Consider the following 17,732-nt stretch of genomic DNA (forward strand, 5'->3'; position numbering starts at 1 on the left):
CTCTCAATTTCCATATTCCTGTTTGTTCTGTGTATTCCTACTGACACATCTATTCATTTACACGTAGTGCCACCCCACAGGGGATAAGGGAAGGTTGGAAAGAAGATGATTTGGCATGTAATATTCAGAATACTCAAATATTGTGTTATGTTGCAATTATAAACTGTATAGCTGTGATCCAGGATGACATTGTCAGTTGAACTGGTATGAAAAGCAACCTGGAGTGCCATTCCTGTAATAAAATGGATGGCACAGTTCTGACAAACTTTGCAGAGACGGATTTATTTTTGGGAATGATTTGCAAAAGATGCAGAGTTATCCAGTGACACGGAGGCCATTTCTGCTAACTCTGTGTCTTCAACAGAAGAAATATTGAGAGCATTTTCTCATGCCCCTGTCCGTGCCTTTGTGCTCCGTATAGTGGTTGTGGTTGAGTTTGGGGCTCATTGTAGAGGGTGCGCAGATTTGGGTGGGTCGGTCAGGCGGCTCTCGGGGCGTGCGAGGAGGCGGGGAGGCGCCGGGTGCTGCAGCTTGGGTGCGTTGCCCGAAGCGCCGCCTCGGCAGGAGCGTGGGCGTTCGCAGTGGGCACTGCCCGTGGCGGCGGCGGCGTGTCTGAGCGGGCGGCTGCCGGGCGTTCGCGCGTGTGTCCCGGTGCGTGTGGCGGCGAGAGGCCGCGGGCAGGAGCGCGTGCCGTCCCCGGAGCAGTCCCGCCGCGGGCCGCAGGGTGGTGCTCCTGGCCAAGGCGGCGCCGAGCGGCTGCGGGCGGGGAGAGGCCGAGCCCAGCGCAGCGCAGCGCAGCGCAGGCGGGAGGAGGCGGCGGAGAGCGGCGGCAGAGAGCGGCGGCGGAGAGCTGTTGTCCGTGCTCTGAGCTCGGTGTGAGCCGCCGGCGGGCCGGGGCGGCCGCGCTCCGGGCTCCGTCCGCACCCGGCGAGAGGCAGCGAGGGAGGCAGCGAGGGAGGCCGCTTGCCGGGCGGCCGGAGGCTGTCCGCCGCCCCGCCATGGCGGCTGCAAGGCAAGTGCTGTGTCTGTGGGCTTTGCTGGGCGTGCCGCGCGTTCGCTGCGAGCCCATCCGCTACTCCGTGGCCGAGGAGGGCGAGAGCGGCTCGGTGGTGGCCGACGTGGCGGAGGACGCGGGGCTGGCCCCGGCGCAGCTCTCGGCTCGCCGGGCGCGCATCGCCTCGCCGGCCGGCCGGCAGCACTTTCGCTTGGAGCGCGGCAGCGGCCGCCTCGTTGTCGCCGAGCGGCTCGATCGGGAGGAGATGTGCGGACGCTCCCGCACCTGCACGCTCGCCTTCGAGCTGCTGCTCGCCGACCCGCTGCAGTTCTTCCCGATCGAGGTGTCCGTGGAGGACATCAATGACCACTCGCCGGTCTTCCCGGACGAACGAGTGACCTTTAAGATCCCTGAGAGGGGCGACCCGGGCACACGTTTCCCTGTGGGGGCGGCTCAGGACCTGGACATTGGCACCAATGACATCCAGGCGTACAGCATCATTCCTGAGAACGAGTTCTTCACTGTCTTCATTCAGAGTGAGAATGGGAAGTTTATAGAACTTGTTTTGGAGAAGCCTCTGGACAGAGAGGAGCAGCCTGAGTTGGATTTCACTCTCGTTGCCACCGATGGGGGCTCTCCGCCCAGGAGCGGGACCACCCAAATCCACATCGTTGTTCTTGATGCAAATGACAATGCTCCCGTCTTCACACAGAAGGTCTACATTGGTCATGTTTTGGAAAATGCTCCAGAGGGCTCTGTAGTTCTCAGAGTGGTGGCCATTGATGCAGATGAGGGTGTTAATGGGGACATCTCGTATCAGTTCAGCCAATCAGTAGGACACAGGCATTCATTGTTCACGATCAACTCCAAAACAGGTGAAATTGGCATTGCAAAGCCTTTAGATTTTGAGACTGAAAAGAAACATGAACTTACCGTGCAGGCAATTGATGGTGGGGGACTCTCATCCATGTGCAATGTGATAGTGGAGGTGCTGGATGTGAATGACAATGCGCCGGAAATCGTGGTCAGTTCCTTCAGTAGCCCAATCCCGGAGAATGTAGAACCTGGAACAGTGGTCGCACTCTTTGCTGTCAGGGATCAGGATTCCGGCGTAAATGGGGAGATTACATGTGCCCTTGAGGAACAGCTCTCCTTCGCCCTCAGGCCAGCCTTCAAGAACTACTACGAGCTGGTGACCGTGAGCACTTTGGACCGGGAGGAGAGAGCACAGCACATGGTGGTCGTCACGGCAGCAGATGCAGGCTCTCCTCCTCTCACCAGCACCCACACCTTCAGCGTGGACATCTCCGATGTCAACGACAACGCACCCGCCTTCAACCAGACGTCGTACACCATGTACGTGCATGAGAACAATGCACCTGCACTGCTCGTCGGGGCCGTGAAGGCGACGGATGCGGACGCGGGGCCCAACGCCAAGGTGAGCTATTCCGTGGTGCCAGCCCGTGGCCCGGAAGAAGAGCCCTGCTCGTGTGTGTCCGTGAACTCGGAGAGCGGAGGCGTGTTTGTGCTGCGGCCGCTGGACTACGAGCAGCTGAGGCAGCTGGAGGTGGTGGTGAGCGCTGCAGACGCGGGGTCCCCTCCCCTCAGCAGCAGCGTCAGCGTCCGCCTGCTGGTGGTGGACGAGAACGACAACGCGCCGCTGGTGCTGCACCCCAGCGCGCAGGACAGCAGCCCTCCTTCCAGCGAGCTGGTGCCCGCCGGGGCCGAGGCGGGGGACCTGGTGAGCAAAGTGGTGGCCGTGGACGCCGACTCGGGTCAGAACTCGTGGCTTTCCTACCAGCTGCTGAGGGCCACGGAGCCGGGGCTGTTTGCTGTGGGTGCCCAAAGCGGGGAGGTGCGGCTGAGGAGGCCGCCGACCGAGAGGGACGCTGCGAAGCAGAAGCTCGTCGTGCTGGTGCGGGACAACGGGCGGCCGCCGCTGTCGGCCACGGCAGCGCTCAGCGTGCTCCTCGTCCCCGGCTCCTGGGACGCTCAGCTGCCGCAGCAGAGCCCTGCTGCAGGCGAGGACGACGGCTCCCTCACCACCTCTTTGATCATCGCCTTGGTCTTTGTGTCGCTCCTCTTCTTGCTGTCGGCGGCCGCCTTTGTCGCCTGCAAGGTGTGCAAGAGGAAGGAGCTGAGTAGCGGGCCCGTGCTTTACGGCGCCAGCAGCGTGCAGAGCTACGTGGCTGACGGGGCCGCTGCCGGGACCCTGCCCCACGCCTATTGCTACGAGGTCAGCCTCACCACGGGCTCGGGCAACAGCGAGTTCAAGTTCCTGAAGCCCGTCCTCCCCAGCCTGCCAGCGCAGCACTGCAGCACGGGGGTGGGTGGCGCCCATGCTGAGGAGTTCCCTCCCGTGCCTGTCACTATGGGGGATGCTGATTTCGAGAGCCCCGGGATGCAGTCTGTGGCACAATTGAATGGGTTTTAATTCGCACAGGGTCTCCAGTTCGGGTAGATTCGTGGCTTGTTTAATTGGCATTTGGGTTTGATGGTTAATTGCATGTCCCCTTGTTTAGATCTGCATTTGTCATTTGCATCCCATAGCACAAGGTTGCTGTGCGTTCCCTCTGCTCCCCTGAAAGTACAGCAGCAACGTGATTCAAGTTTCATGCATGTCAATTAATGGTATTTGTATGATCTGTTATGTCTGTTTCTGGAATGCTTGCGCAGTGGGTTTCTTTCCCTGGTGCCCAGCTCATTTCTTCCCCATTTGCTGGGTGATCGTTTGGGCCATGCTTATTCCTGAGGGGGATGCAGAACTGCACAGCTGCGGGGCTCAGTCTGGAGGGCAGTTTTCTGGGAGTTCCCTTAGGTAGCCCGGAGTCTGCACAGCCGGTGTCTTTGTGGCTTGAGAAAGGAAGGTCTCTGTGCAGTGGCATTCATCTCCAGAGGGATGTTGCATTTGCAATTGGCATTGTGCATTCCCAGACGGCTGAGTGAGAAGGACGGTTTCCCTCCATGTTCTCTGAAAGAAGCTGACAAACAGAAAGTTGCAACACGTTTCAGGAGTGCTGTGGTTTGCTGTGTGTGGAGCGCTACTTTCCGAAGTGCTACAGGCACTGCATTCTTCCATTGCTGACTTGAGCTTCTCTTTTTGTTTGCTCTGTGTTTTGCCTCCTGCTCATTATGTCTCTCCATACAGCTGTGCTCTGATCCACCCACTCTGATGTATTGTCTTGCAGCTGAGCTGGGAAATTGTGTCATTGCCGAGGATTAGGAATTGTGTTGGACTGCATATAGACACATTGCTTGGAAAGTAATGCCTCCTATTTATTTCCATGGAAAGTACAACTCTTAAATGGCACACAAGAACCCTGCCTGATGGAGTGGAATTATAGTTACAGAATTCGATTTTTCATCGTAATCCCCATTGTACCTCTGCATTTTACGGGCTGTGAACCAAAGCCTTCATGTTGCGCTCATATTAATCTTTGACAGAGGATGTGGCCCTCTGTAGCCACTGCTGAAATACATCATGCAACACCTCACGGTGCTCACATCCACTCTTTGTCCTCCATAAACATTCAGCAAGCGTTAGTGAATGTCAGTGGGTGCAATTCTTTGTGCATGGAGGAGTGCAGCGATGCACTTCTTTGTGAGATGCCATTTGGTCAGACTGCCCCTCTATTGCCATCCACCGCATGGTATCAAAACACAGTGGGATATTGGTGGGAACGTTCAGCCTCTGCTTTGTACCACCAGCATTTGCCTTGGACAGCATGGGCCACCACAATAAACAGGGAGGCATTACTTTCAGAGCAGCACTGATGGAATACACGGAATCGTAATTATGTACATAATAAAACATTTGAATTGTCAATATTTCTGGTAAATCTTTTTATAAAGGGGGAACAAAAACATGAAACCAGTGGGATATTTGACCTTTTCTTTTTGGTGACAGCAGTGCATCAGGCCGGTTTGGCTGCAGTGTCTGGAATTCTTAGGGGAGTCTCAACATCTTCATTGGAGATTTTGGATGAAATGTTACTCCTTTTGAACTTCATCCCTGAAAACAGTTATCCCCAAAGGTACATACTACCAAAAAGCCATGCCGTGAGTGAAGGCTGATGGTGAAGTGAGAGATGTTTCTCTCTGGTAAGATAGGGACTGTTGAAGTCTTCACCAGCCAGGGCTCTAGCTGCATGGCCCAAGCTGCAGAAAGCAAAGGTAAGAACTGGGAGAAGGAGGATCTGGCTGCTGTCAGTGAAGATCACATTTGTGACCATCTAAAGAACCTGCAGGTGCACAAGTGCGTGGGACCCAATGAGATCCACCCACGGCATATGAGGCAGATACAATTGCCAAACTGCTATCCATCATATTTGAAAGGTCATGGTAGACTGGTAAAGATTCCACCAATTGGAAAAGGGGAGACATAATCTCCATTTCACTAAAGGGGGAAAAAGAAATATTACCGACCTAAAGGCCACTCAGTCTCACCTCTGTGCCTGGCAAGAACATGGGGCAGATCATACTGATGGCCATACTGAGGCACATGGAAAATAAGGAGGAGGTGATTGGTGGAAACCGACATGGCTTCACCAAGGTCAAGTCATGCCTGACAAACTTGGTGGCCTTGTGTGATGCAGTTGCTGCATCAGTGGATAAATGAAGAGCAACTTATGTAATCTACCTGGACTTGTGCAAAGGATTGGACACAGCCCTGCATGACATCTCATCACCAAATTGGAGAATAAATGCTTTTGTTGGACAAACAACTGACTGGATAAGGAATTAGCTGGATGGTCACACTCAGAGATCTGTGGTCAGTAGCTCAATGTGCAGTGGAGACCGGTGATGGGTAGCATTGCTCAGGGACTGGTTCTGGGACCAGTGCTACTTAAGTGTTTGTGGGTGACCTGAATGGCTGGATTGAGTACACGCTCAGCAGGTTTGCCGGCGATGCAAGCTGAGTGGAGCAGTTGACATGCTAGAGGAAAGGGATGCCATCCAGAGGGATGTGGACAGGCTTGAGAGGTAGTCCCGTGCCAACCTCATGAAGTTCAACCATGACATGGGTGAAGTTGTGCAGCTGGGTCGGGACAATCCCTAGATCAAATATAGGCAGGAGAGAGAACAGCTTGAGAGCAGATTGAACCCTGAGAGAATGTTTTGGGGGTGTTGCCTTGATGAAAGACTCAACCTGAGCAACAATGTGCTCTTGCAGCCCAGAAGGCTGAATTTATCCTGGGTTGCCTTGTGAAAAGTGTGCCGAGATTGTTGAGAGTGGTGATTCTGCTCCTCTACTTGCACTCTTTAGACCCCACCTGGAGTTCTGTGCCCAGCTGTCGTGCCTGCTACACAAGAAGTACATGGAGCTGTTGGAGCAGGTCTGGAGGGGGGCCACAGAAATGATGAGAGGGTTGGAGCACCTCTTCTATGAGGACAGGCTGAGAGAGCTGGGGGACTTTGGCCTGGAAAACGGGAGGACCTTATAGTGGCTTTCCAGTACCTGAAGGGGCCTACAGGAAATTTGGAAAGAGAGTTTCAGGAGTGCTGTGGTTTGCTGTGTGTGGAGCCCTGCGTTCCCAAGTGCTACAGGGACTGCATTCTTCCTTTGCTGAGCTGTGCTTCTTCCCGTGTTTGCTGTGCGTTTTCCCTCCTGCTCATTATGTCTCTCCATACAGCTGTGCTCTGATCCACCCACTCTGATGCATTCTCTTGCAGCTGAGCTGGGAAATTGGGTCTTGCTGAGTCCAGCAACCAGCACTACAGCTGCTCGCATGGTGTTGTGACACACCATAACTCATGGGTGTCCAACTTTGTGGCTTGCCTGGCCTGCATTGTGTGAGTTGGAATTGTCTTGGTTTGCATGTAGGTACATTGCTTGGAAAGTAATGCCTCCTCTTTATTTCCATGGAAACTGGAACCGACACAAGGTACACAATAGTACTGTTGGACAGAGCAGATTCCCAGTTACAAAATGCTGTTTTTTCAACATAGTCACTATCATAGCTATGCATATTCACTGGCAGTGATCCTGAGCCTGGACGTTGCTGTCATGATCATCTGCACCAGTGAAGCTGACCGTCTGTTGCTACTGCTGAAACACACCGCTCACCACCTCAGGGTGCTCACCTCCACTGCCTGATCTCCATAATCATTCTGCAAGTGTTGACGAATGTCCGTGATTGAACTTTCTCTGCATGGAGTTTTTCATTGACAGTCAGAGCTTGTTAAAGTCTTCCATGTCAGATCTTATTTTGTCAATCTGCCCCTCTGCAGCGATCTTATGAATGGTAAGAAAAGGTAATGGGATATCGGTGGGATGGTTCAACCTCTTCTGTCATTCCACCAAAGTACACCTTGCATATCGTGGGACACCGCAATAAAATGGGAGGCATTACTTTCCAAGCTGCCCTCATTGAGTATACAGCATCATTATTATGAAAGTACAAAAACATTTGCGTTTTAAAAATATTTCTTAAAACTTTTATAAAAGCGGAACAGAAACATGAAATGAGTGTGTCATTCTCCTGGTGAGAACAATGCATCAGGCTGGTTTGGTGGTACCAGATGCAATTCTTACTGACGACTCAGTGTCCTCTTCAGAGTTTTCTGATGAAAAGTTTCTCCACCTGTACTTCATCCTTGATAACAGATATTCACAAATGTACATACAGCAAAGAAACAAAGACATGAGTAAAGGTTGATGGTGAAGTGAGAGATATTTCTCTCTGGTAAGATAGGGACTGTGAAAGTTTTTGCCAGCCAGGACTCTAGCTGCATGGCCCAAGCTGCAGAAAGCAAAGGTAAGAACTGGGAGAAGGAGGATCTGCCTGCTGTCAGTGAAGATCACATTTGTGACCATCTAAAGAACCTGCAGATGCACAAGTGCATGGGACCCGATGAGCTCCGTCCACGAGTTCTGCAGCAGATGAAGTTGACAGGCTACTATCCATCATATTTGAAAGGTCATGGCAGCCTGGTGAAGTTCCCACAGAGTGAAAAAGGGGAAACATAACCCCATTTTCAAGAAAGGAAAAAAAGATCCAGAAAACTGACAGCCACTCAGTCTTACCAGTGTACCTGACAGGACCATGAAGCCTGAAGGCCTCCTGAAGGCTTCCTGAAGGCCCTACTGAAGTGCATGGAAAATAAGGAGGAGGTGACTGGTGGTAACCGCCATGGCTTTACCAAGGGCAAGTCATGCCTGGCAAGCTCGGTGGCCTAGTTACAGCATCAGTGGATAAAGGAAGAGCAGGTGGTTTAATCTACTTGGACTTATGCAAAGGTTTGGGCACAGTCCCGCATGACATCTGGTTGCTACATAGGAGAAAAATTGTTTTTGATGGAGAAACTACTTGCTGGATAACGAATTAGATGGATGGTAACAGTCAACGATCTGTGGTCAACGACTCCATGTCCAGTGGAGACCAGTGATGTGTGGCATTCCTCAGGGACTTTTTTCTGGGACTGGTGCTATTTAAGTGTCTGTGGGTGACATGGATGGTTGGACTGAGTGCACCCTCAGCAAGTTTGCAGTTGATGCAAGCTGAGTGGTGCCGTTGACATGCTAGAGGTACGAGATGCCATCCAGAGGGACACGCTCAGTCTTGAGAGGTGGGCTCATGCCAACCTCATGAAGTTCAACCAAGACACGTGCAGCATTGTGCACCTGGGTCAGGGCAATCCCTAGCTCAAATGCAGGCTGGTCAGAGAATGGCTTGAGAGCAGCCCTGAGGAGAAGGACTTCAAGGTGTTGGTTGATGAAAGACTCTACATGGGCAGCAGTGTGCTTTTGTGGTCCAGAAGGCAGAAGTTATCTAGGGTTGCCTCAAGAGAAGCACGACAAACCGTTCAATGGAGGTGATTCTTCCCCTCTACTCTGTCCTCATGAGACCCCACCTGGAGTACTGCATGCAGTTTTGAGGCCTACCATGTAAGAAGGACATGGATCTGTTGGAGTAGGTTCAGAGGAGCACCACAAGGATGATGAGAGGGCTGGAGCATCTCCCCTGTGTGGACAGGCTGAGAGTGCTGGGGCTCTACAGCCTGGAGAAGAAAAGACTCTGGGGGTACCTTATAGTGGACTTCCAGTACATGAAGAGGCACACAGGAAAGTTGGGGAGGGATTTTTAAAAGGACATGTACGGACAGGATGAGGGAAAATGGCTTTGAAGTCATAGAGAGTAGGTTTAGACTAGGTATGAAGAAGAAAATCTTTACTGTAGGGGTGGTGAGAAACTGGAAGAAGTTACCAGGAGGTGTGGATGCCCCCACCCTGAAAGCATCCAAGGCCAGACTGGATGGGGCTGTGAGCAATCTGGTCTGGTGGGTTGTGGCCCTACTTCAGCAGAAGAGTTGGATTCAGAGGATCTTGAAGGTCCCTTCCAAGCCAGACCATTCTAGGATTCTAGGAAAGTTGGGTAAAGGCATGTGGTAAGATTTTTGAGTTGGATATATGGTTGCAACTCCAGATGTTCCCTTTGAAAGTTATTTGCTAATGTACGTATATGAACAGGAAATGAAGATGTAGGCATAAATTCATGATTTTTATTTCAATCTTGAATCCTATTTCCACATTCCATTATCATAAGTGAAAGCATAATTGCGTACTCTTTGTTGCTCAGAGCTGTGTGTTACGCAAGAGCAGTAAAATGCATGCAGTTTCTTCCTCTCTTTTTCCATATTCCTGTTTGCTCCGTTTTCCTACTGACACATCTATTCATTTATATGTACTGCCACCCCACAGAGGACAAGAGAAGGTTGGGAAGACCTTTGTGCCTGGCAAGATCATGGGGCGGAACATCATGAAGGCCGTACTGAGGCTCCTGGAAAATAAGAAGGAGGTGATTGGTGGTAACCGACATGGCTTCACCAAGGGCAAGTCCTGCGTGACAAACTTGGTGGGTTTTTTGATGAAGTTACAGCATCAGTGGATGAATGAAGAGCAACTGAAGTCATCTACCTGGACTTGTGAAAGGTTTGATATGGTTTCCCATGACATCTGGTCACCAAATTGGAGAAAAATTGCTGTGATGGACAGACCACCCTGTGCTTATGGAATTGGCTGGATGGTCACGCTCAGAGTGTTGCAGTCAATACCCTGGTGTCTGGGTGAAGACCGTGGATGTGTGTCTTTCCTCAGGGATCAGTGCTGAGATTGGTATTATTTAACATCTTTGTAGGTGTCATGGAGCATGGAATTGAGTGCACCCTCAGCAAGTTTGCAGATGACACCGAGCTGAGTGGAGCAATTGACATGCTAGAGGGAAGGGATGCCATCCAGAGGAACCTGGTCAGGCTTAAGAAGTGGTCCCACGCCAACCTCATGAAGTTCAACCAAGGCAAGTGTGAGGTCCTGCGTTGGGTTCCAGGCAATCCCTAGAACACGCCCAGGATGGGCAGAGAGTGGCTTGAAAGCAACCCTGTGGAGAAAGATTTGGGGGTGTCAGTTGGTGAAAGACTCTACATGGGCAGCAGTGTGCCAGAAGGTCAAAGTTATCCTGGGTTTCATCAAGAGAAGCATGACCAGCATGCTGAGAGAGGTGATTCTGCCCTTCTATTCTGTCCTTGTGAGACCCCACCTGGAGCACTGTGTCCAGTTCTGGTGCCTGCAACACAAAAAGGACGTGGAGCTGTTGGAGCAGGTGCAGAGGAGGCCATGAAGATGCTCAGAGGGCTGGAGCACGTCTGCCAAGAAGACAGGCTGACAGAGCTGGGGCTTTTCAGCCTAGAGAAGAGAAACCCTGCAGAGGGACCTTATAGCAGCCTTCCAGTACCACAGAGGAGGCCCACAGGAAAGCTGGGGAGAGACTTTCATATGGGCATGTAATGATTTTATGGTGGGAAGTGTCTTTGGAATGGAAGAGGATAGATTTCGGCTAGGTATTAGGAAGAAATTCTTTCCTGTGAGGGTGGTGAGACACGGAACAGGCTGCCCAGAGAGGTTGTGGGTGTTCCCACCCTGGAAGCATTCAAGGCCAGGCTGGATGGGGCTGTGTGCAACCCGGTCTGGTGGGAGGTACCCCTGCCTTTAGAAGGAGGGTTGAAACTAGATGATCTTAAAGGTCTCTTCCAACTGAAGCCATGTGAGTATTCTCTGGAAGTCTGGTAAAGAGACGTGGTCAGATTTTTGAGTTGGATATCTGGTTGCAACTCCAGATGTTCACTTTGAGAATTTGCTGCTCCTCAATTTATAGCAACTGAAAATGGAACACGAGGCGCAAATTCAATACTTTTTATTGCAATCTCCAGGTCTATTTTCAAACTCCTTTCTCAAAATGAAAGCACAGATGCGTAATCATCAATGTCCAAAGGCTTGTGTTTGGCAAAGACATGAAAATGCATGCAGTCATTTTCTCTCAATTTCCATATTCCTGTTTGTTCTGTGTATTCCTACTGACACATCTATTCATTTACACGTAGTGCCACCCCACAGAGGATAAGGGAAGGTTGGAAAGAAGATGATTTGGCAGACAATATTCAGAGTACTCAAATATTGTGTAATGTTGCAGTCATAAACTGTATAGCTGTGATCCAGGATGACATTGTCTGTTGAACTAATATGAAAAGCAACCTGGAGTGCCATTCCTGTAATAAAATGGATGGCACAGTTCTGACAAACTGTGTAGAGATGGATTTATTTTTGGGAATGATCTGCAAAAGATGCAGAGTTATCCAGTGACTTGGAGGCCATTTCTGCTAATTCTGTGCCTTCAACAGTAGAAACATTGAGAGCATTTTCTCATGCCCCTGTCCGTGCCTTTGTGCTTCATAGAGCGCTTGTGGTTGAGTTTGGGGCTCATTGTAGAGGGCTGCGCAGGATTTGGGTGGGTCGGTCAGGCGGCTCTCGGGGCGTGCGAGGAGGCGGGGAGGCGCCGGGTGCTGCAGCTTGGGTGCGTTGCCCGAAGCGCCACCTCGGCAGGAGCGTGGGCGTTCGCAGTGGGCACTGCCCGTGGCGGCGGCGTGTCTGAGCGGGCGGCTGCGGGGCGTGCGCGCGTGTGTCCCGGTGCGTGTGGCGGCGAGAGGCCGCGGGCAGGAGCGCGTGCCGTCCCCGGAGCAGTCCCGCCGCGGGCCGCAGGGTGGTGCTCCTGGCCAAGGCGGCGCCGAGCGGCTGCGGGCGGGGAGAGGCCGAGCCCAGCGCAGCGCAGCGCAGCGCAGCGCAGGCGGGAGGAGGCGGCGGAGAGCGGCGGCAGAGAGCGGCGGCGGAGAGCTGTTGTCCGTGCTCTGAGCTCGGTGTGAGCCGCCGGCGGGCCAGGGCGGCCGCGCTCCGGGCTCCGTCCGCACCCGGCGAGAGGGAGGCAGCGAGGGAGGCCGCTTGCCGGGCGGCCGGAGGCTGTCCGCCGCCCCGCCATGGCGGCTGCAAGGCAAGTGCTGTGTCTGTGGGCTTTGCTGGGCGTGCCGCGCGTTCGCTGCGAGCCCATCCGCTACTCCGTGGCCGAGGAGGGCGAGAGCGGCTCGGTGGTGGCCGACGTGGCGGAGGACGCGGGGCTGGCCCCGGCGCAGCTCTCGGCTCGCCGGGCGCGCATCGCCTCGCCGGCCGGCCGGCAGCACTTTCGCTTGGAGCGCGGCAGCGGCCGCCTCGTTGTCGCCGAGCGGCTCGATCGGGAGGAGATGTGCGGACGCTCCCGCACCTGCACGCTCGCCTTCGAGCTGCTGCTCGCCGACCCGCTGCAGTTCTTTCCGATCGAGGTGTCCGTGGAGGACATCAATGACCACTCGCCGGTCTTCCCGGACGAACGAGTGACCTTTAAGATCCCCGAAACCAGCGACCCGGGCTCACGTTTCCCTGTGGGGGCAGCTCAGGACCTGGACATTGGCAGCAATGACATCCAGGCGTACAGCATCATTCCTGAGAACGAATACTTCACTGTCTTCATACAGAGTGAGAATGAGAAATTTATAGAACTGGTTTTGGAGAAGCCTCTGGACAGAGAGGAGCAGCCAGAGATGGATTTCACTCTCGTTGCCACAGATGGGGGTTCTCCACCCCGAACTGGTTCCACCCAAATCCACATCGTTGTTCTGGATATAAATGACAATGCTCCCATTTTCACACAGAAGCTCTACATTGGTCATGTCTTGGAAAATGCTCCAGAGGGCTCTGTGGTTCTCAGAGTGGTGGCCAACGATGCAGATGAGGGTTTTAATGGGGACATCTCGTATCAGTTCAGCCAATCAGTAGGACACAGGCATTCATTGTTCACGATTAACTCCAAAACAGGCGAAATTGGCATTGCAAAGCCTTTAGATTTTGAGACCGAAAAGAAACATAAACTTACCGTGCAGGCAGTTGATGGTGGGGGACTCTCATCCATGTGCAATGTGATAGTGGAGGTGCTGGATGTGAATGATAATGCACCAGAGATCGTGGTCAGTTCCTTCAACAGCCCACTCCCGGAGAATGTAGAACCTGGAACGGTAATTGCTCTCTTTGCTGTCAGGGATCAGGATTCCGGTGTCAATGGGGAGATTACATGTGCCCTTGAAGAACAGCTCTCCTTCTCACTCAGGCCAGCCTTCAAGAACTACTACGAGCTGGTGACCGTGAGCACGTTGGACCGGGAGGAGAGAGCACAACACATGGTGGTCGTCACGGCAGCAGATGCAGGCTCTCCTCCTCTCACCAGCACCCACACCTTCAGCGTGGACATCTCCGATGTCAACGACAACGCACCCGCCTTCAACCAGACGTCGTACACCATGTACGTGCATGAGAACAATGCACCTGCACTGCTCGTCGGGGCCGTGAAGGCGACGGATGCGGACGCGGGGCCCAACGCCAAGGTGAGCTATTCCGTGGTGCCAGCCCGTGGCCCGGAAGAAGAGCCCTGCTCGTGTGTGTCCGTGAACTCGGAGAGCGGAGGCGTGTTTGTGCTGCGGCCGCTGGACTACGAGCAGCTGAGGCAGCTGGAGGTGGTGGTGAGCGCTGCAGACGCGGGGTCCCCTCCCCTCAGCAGCAGCGTCAGCGTCCGCCTGCTGGTGGTGGACGAGAACGACAACGCGCCGCTGGTGCTGCACCCCAGCGCGCAGGACAGCAGCCCTCCTTCCAGCGAGCTGGTGCCCGCCGGGGCCGAGGCGGGGGACCTGGTGAGCAAAGTGGTGGCCGTGGACGCCGACTCGGGTCAGAACTCGTGGCTTTCCTACCAGCTGCTGAGGGCCACGGAGCCGGGGCTGTTTGCTGTGGGTGCCCAAAGCGGGGAGGTGCGGCTGAGGAGGCCGCCGACCGAGAGGGACGCTGCGAAGCAGAAGCTCGTCGTGCTGGTGCGGGACAACGGGCGGCCGCCGCTGTCGGCCACGGCAGCGCTCAGCGTGCTCCTCGTCCCCGGCTCCTGGGACGCTCAGCTGCCGCAGCAGAGCCCTGCTGCAGGCGAGGACGACGGCTCCCTCACCACCTCTTTGATCATCGCCTTGGTCTTTGTGTCGCTCCTCTTCTTGCTGTCGGCGGCCGCCTTTGTCGCCTGCAAGGTGTGCAAGAGGAAGGAGCTGAGTAGCGGGCCCGTGCTTTACGGCGCCAGCAGCGTGCAGAGCTACGTGGCTGACGGGGCCGCTGCCGGGACCCTGCCCCACGCCTATTGCTACGAGGTCAGCCTCACCACGGGCTCGGGCAACAGCGAGTTCAAGTTCCTGAAGCCCGTCCTCCCCAGCCTGCCAGCGCAGCACTGCAGCACGGGGGTGGGTGGCGCCCATGCTGAGGAGTTCCCTCCCGTGCCTGTCACTATGGGGGATGCTGATTTCGAGAGCCCCGGGATGCAGTCTGTGGCACAATTGAATGGGTTTTAATTTGCACAGGGTCTCCAATTCGGGTAGATTCGTGGCTTGTTTAATTGGCATTTGGGTTTGATGATTAATTGCATGTCCCCTTGTTTAGATCTGCATTTGTCATTTGCATCCCATAGCACAAGGTTGCTGTGCGTTCCCTCTGCTCCCCTGAAAGTACAGCAGCAACGTGATTCAAGTTTCATGCATGTCAATTAATGGTATTTGTATGATCTGTGATGTCTGTTTCTGGAATGCTTGCGCATTGGATTTCTTTCCCTGGTGCCCAGCTCATTTCTTCCCCATTTGCTGGGTGATCGTTTGGGCCATGCTTATTCCTGAGGGGGATGCAGAACTGCACAGCTGCGGGGCTCAGTCTGGAGGGCAGTTTTCTGGGAGTTCCCTTAGGTAGCCCGGAGTCTGCACAGCCGGTGTCTTTGTGGCTTGAGAAAGGAAGGTCTCTGTGCAGTGGCATTCATCTCCAGAGGGATGTTGCATTTGCAATTGGCATTGTGCATTCCCAGAAGGCTGAGTGAGAAGGACGGTTTCCCTCCATGTTCTCTGAAAGAAGCTGACAAACAGAAATTTGCATTATGTTTCAGGAGTGCTGTGGTTTGCTGTGTGTGGAGCGCTACGTTCCGAAGTGCTACAGGCACTGCATTCTTCCATTGCTGACTTGAGCTTCTCTTTTTGTTTGCTCTGTGTTTTGCCTCCTGCTCATTATGTCTCTCCATACAGATGTGCCCTTATCCACCCACTCTGATGTATTGTCTTGCAGCTGAGCTGGGAAATTGTGTCATTGCCGAGGATTAGGAATTGTGTTGGACTGCATATAGACACATAGCTCTGAAAGTAATGCCTCCTATTTATTTCCATGGAAAGTACAACTCTCAAATGACACACAATAACCCTGCCTGATGGATTGGAATCATAGTTACAGAATTCGATTTTTCATCATTATCCTCATCGTACCTCTGCATTTTACGGGCTGTGAACCAAAGCCTTCATGTTGCGCTCATATAAATCTTTGACAGAGGATGTGGCCCTCTGTAGCCACTGCAGAAATACATCATCCAACACCTCACGGTGCTCACATCCACTCTTTGTTCTCCATAAACATTCAGCAAGCGTTAGTGAATGTCAGTGGGTGCAATTCTTTGTGCATGGAGGAGTGCAGCGATGCACTTCCATGTGAGATGCCGTTTGGTCAGACTGCCCCTCTATTGCCATCCACCGCATGGTACCAAAACACAGTGGGATATTGGTGGGAACGTTCAGCCTCTGCTTTGTACCGCCAGCGTTGGCCTTGGACAGCATGGGCCACCACAATAAATAGGGAGGCATTACTTTCAGAGCAGCACTGATGGAATACACGGAATCGTAATTATGTACATAATAAAGCATTTGAATTGTCAATATTTCTGGTAAATCTTTCTAAAAAGGGGGAACAAAAACATGAAACCAGTGGGATATTTGACCTTTTCTTTTTGGTGACAGCAGTGCATCAGGCCGGTTTGGCCGCAGTGTCTGGAATTCTTAGGGGAGTCTCAACATCTTCATTGGAGATTTTGGATGAAATGTTACTCCTGTTGAACTTCATCCTTGAAAACAGTTATCCACAAAGTTACATACTACCAAAAAAGCCATGCCGTGAGTGAAGGCTGATGGTGAAGTGAGAGATGTTTCTCTCTGGTAAGATAGGGACTGTGAAAGTCTTCACCAGCCAGGGCTCTAGCTGCATGGCCCAAGCTGCAGAAAGCAAAGGTAAGAACTGGGAGAAGGAGGATCTGGCTGCTGTCAGTGAAGATCACATTTGTGACCATCTAAAGAACCTGCAGGTGCACAAGTGCGTGGGACCCAATGAGATCCACCCACGGCATATGAGGCAGACACAATTGCCAAACTGCTATCCATCATATTTGAAAGGTCATGGTAGACTGGTAAAGATTCCAGCAATTGGAAAAGGGGAGACATAATCCCCATTTCACTAAAGGGGGAAAAAGAAATATTACCGACCTAAAGGCCACTCAGTCTCACCTCTGTGCCTGGCAAGAACATGGGGCAGATCGTACTGATGGCCGTACTGAGGCAGTGGAAAATAAGGAGGAGGTGATTGGTGGAAACCGGCATGGCTTCACCAAGGGCAAGTCATGCCTGACAAACTTGGTGGCCTTGTGTGATGCAGTTGCCGCATCAGTGGATAAATGAAGAGCAACTTATGTAATCTACCTGGACTCAGGTACAAAGGATTGGACACAGCCCTGCATGACATCTCATCACCAAATTGGAGAATAAATGCTTTTGTTGGACAAACAACTGGCTGGACAAGGAATTAGCTGGATGGTCACACTCAGAGATCTGTGGTCAGTGGCTCCCTGTGCAGTGGAGTCCGGTGATGGGTAGCATTGCTCAGGGACTGGTTCTGAGACCAGTGCTACTTAAGTGTTTGTGAGTGACCTGGATGGCTGGATTGAGTACACGCTCAGCAGGTTTGCCGGCGATGCAAGCTGAGTGGAGCAGTTGACATGCTAGAGGGAAGGGATGCCATCCAGAGGGATGTGGACAGGCTTGAGAGGCAGTCCCGTGCCAACCTCATGAAGTTCAACCATGACATAGGTGAAGTTGTGCTGCTGTGTCGGGACAATCCCTAGATCAAATATAGGCAGGACAGAGAGACAGCTTGAGAGCAGCTTGAACCCTGAGAGAATGTTTTGGGGGTGTTGCCTTGATGAAAGACTCAACCTGAGCAACAATGTGCTCTTGCAGTCCAGAAAGCCGAATTTATCCTGGGTTGCCTCGTGAAAAGTGTGCCGAGATTGTTGAGAGTGGTGATTCTGCTCCTCTACTTGCACTCTTTAGACCCCACCTGGAGTTCTGTATCCAGCTGTCGTGCCTGCTACACAAGAAGGGCAAGGAGCTGTTGGAGCAGGTCTGGAGGGGGGCCACAGAGATGATGAGAGGGTTGGAGCACCGCTTCTATGAGGACAGGCTGAGAGAGCTGGGGGACTTTGGCCTGGAAAACGGGAGG

General features: G+C 53.0%; 2 protein-coding genes across 2 annotated transcripts; both read left to right on the forward strand.

The window, feature by feature from the left end:
* The first annotated feature begins 796 nt into the window (after positions 1–796).
* On the forward strand, positions 797–4,820 carry LOC107050560 (protocadherin beta-15-like). The gene has a single exon (XM_040647062.2). It carries the CDS (start codon positions 999–1,001, stop codon positions 3,426–3,428), a length of 2,430 nt encoding a protein of 809 aa, XP_040502996.1. The 5' UTR covers positions 797–998; the 3' UTR covers positions 3,429–4,820.
* LOC430496 (protocadherin beta 11) lies at positions 797–16,120 on the forward strand. Its single transcript, XM_004950134.5, has 2 exons — positions 797–946; positions 12,247–16,120. The coding sequence occupies exon 2, from the start codon at positions 12,299–12,301 to the stop codon at positions 14,726–14,728; it is 2,430 nt and encodes an 809-aa protein (XP_004950191.3). The 5' UTR covers positions 797–946; positions 12,247–12,298; the 3' UTR covers positions 14,729–16,120.
* Positions 16,121–17,732: the final 1,612 nt, after the last annotated feature.

Source organism: Gallus gallus, chromosome 13 (assembly GCF_016699485.2).
Source record: "Gallus gallus isolate bGalGal1 chromosome 13, bGalGal1.mat.broiler.GRCg7b, whole genome shotgun sequence".
Lineage (NCBI taxonomy): Eukaryota > Metazoa > Chordata > Aves > Galliformes > Phasianidae > Gallus > Gallus gallus.

Excerpts from the sequence above, each read along its gene's own strand:
- LOC107050560 (XM_040647062.2), top strand. The coding sequence starts at position 999 with ATGGCGGCTGCAAGGCAAGTGCTGTGTCTGTGGGCTTTGCTGGGCGTG.
- LOC430496 (XM_004950134.5), top strand. The coding sequence starts at position 12,299 with ATGGCGGCTGCAAGGCAAGTGCTGTGTCTGTGGGCTTTGCTGGGCGTG.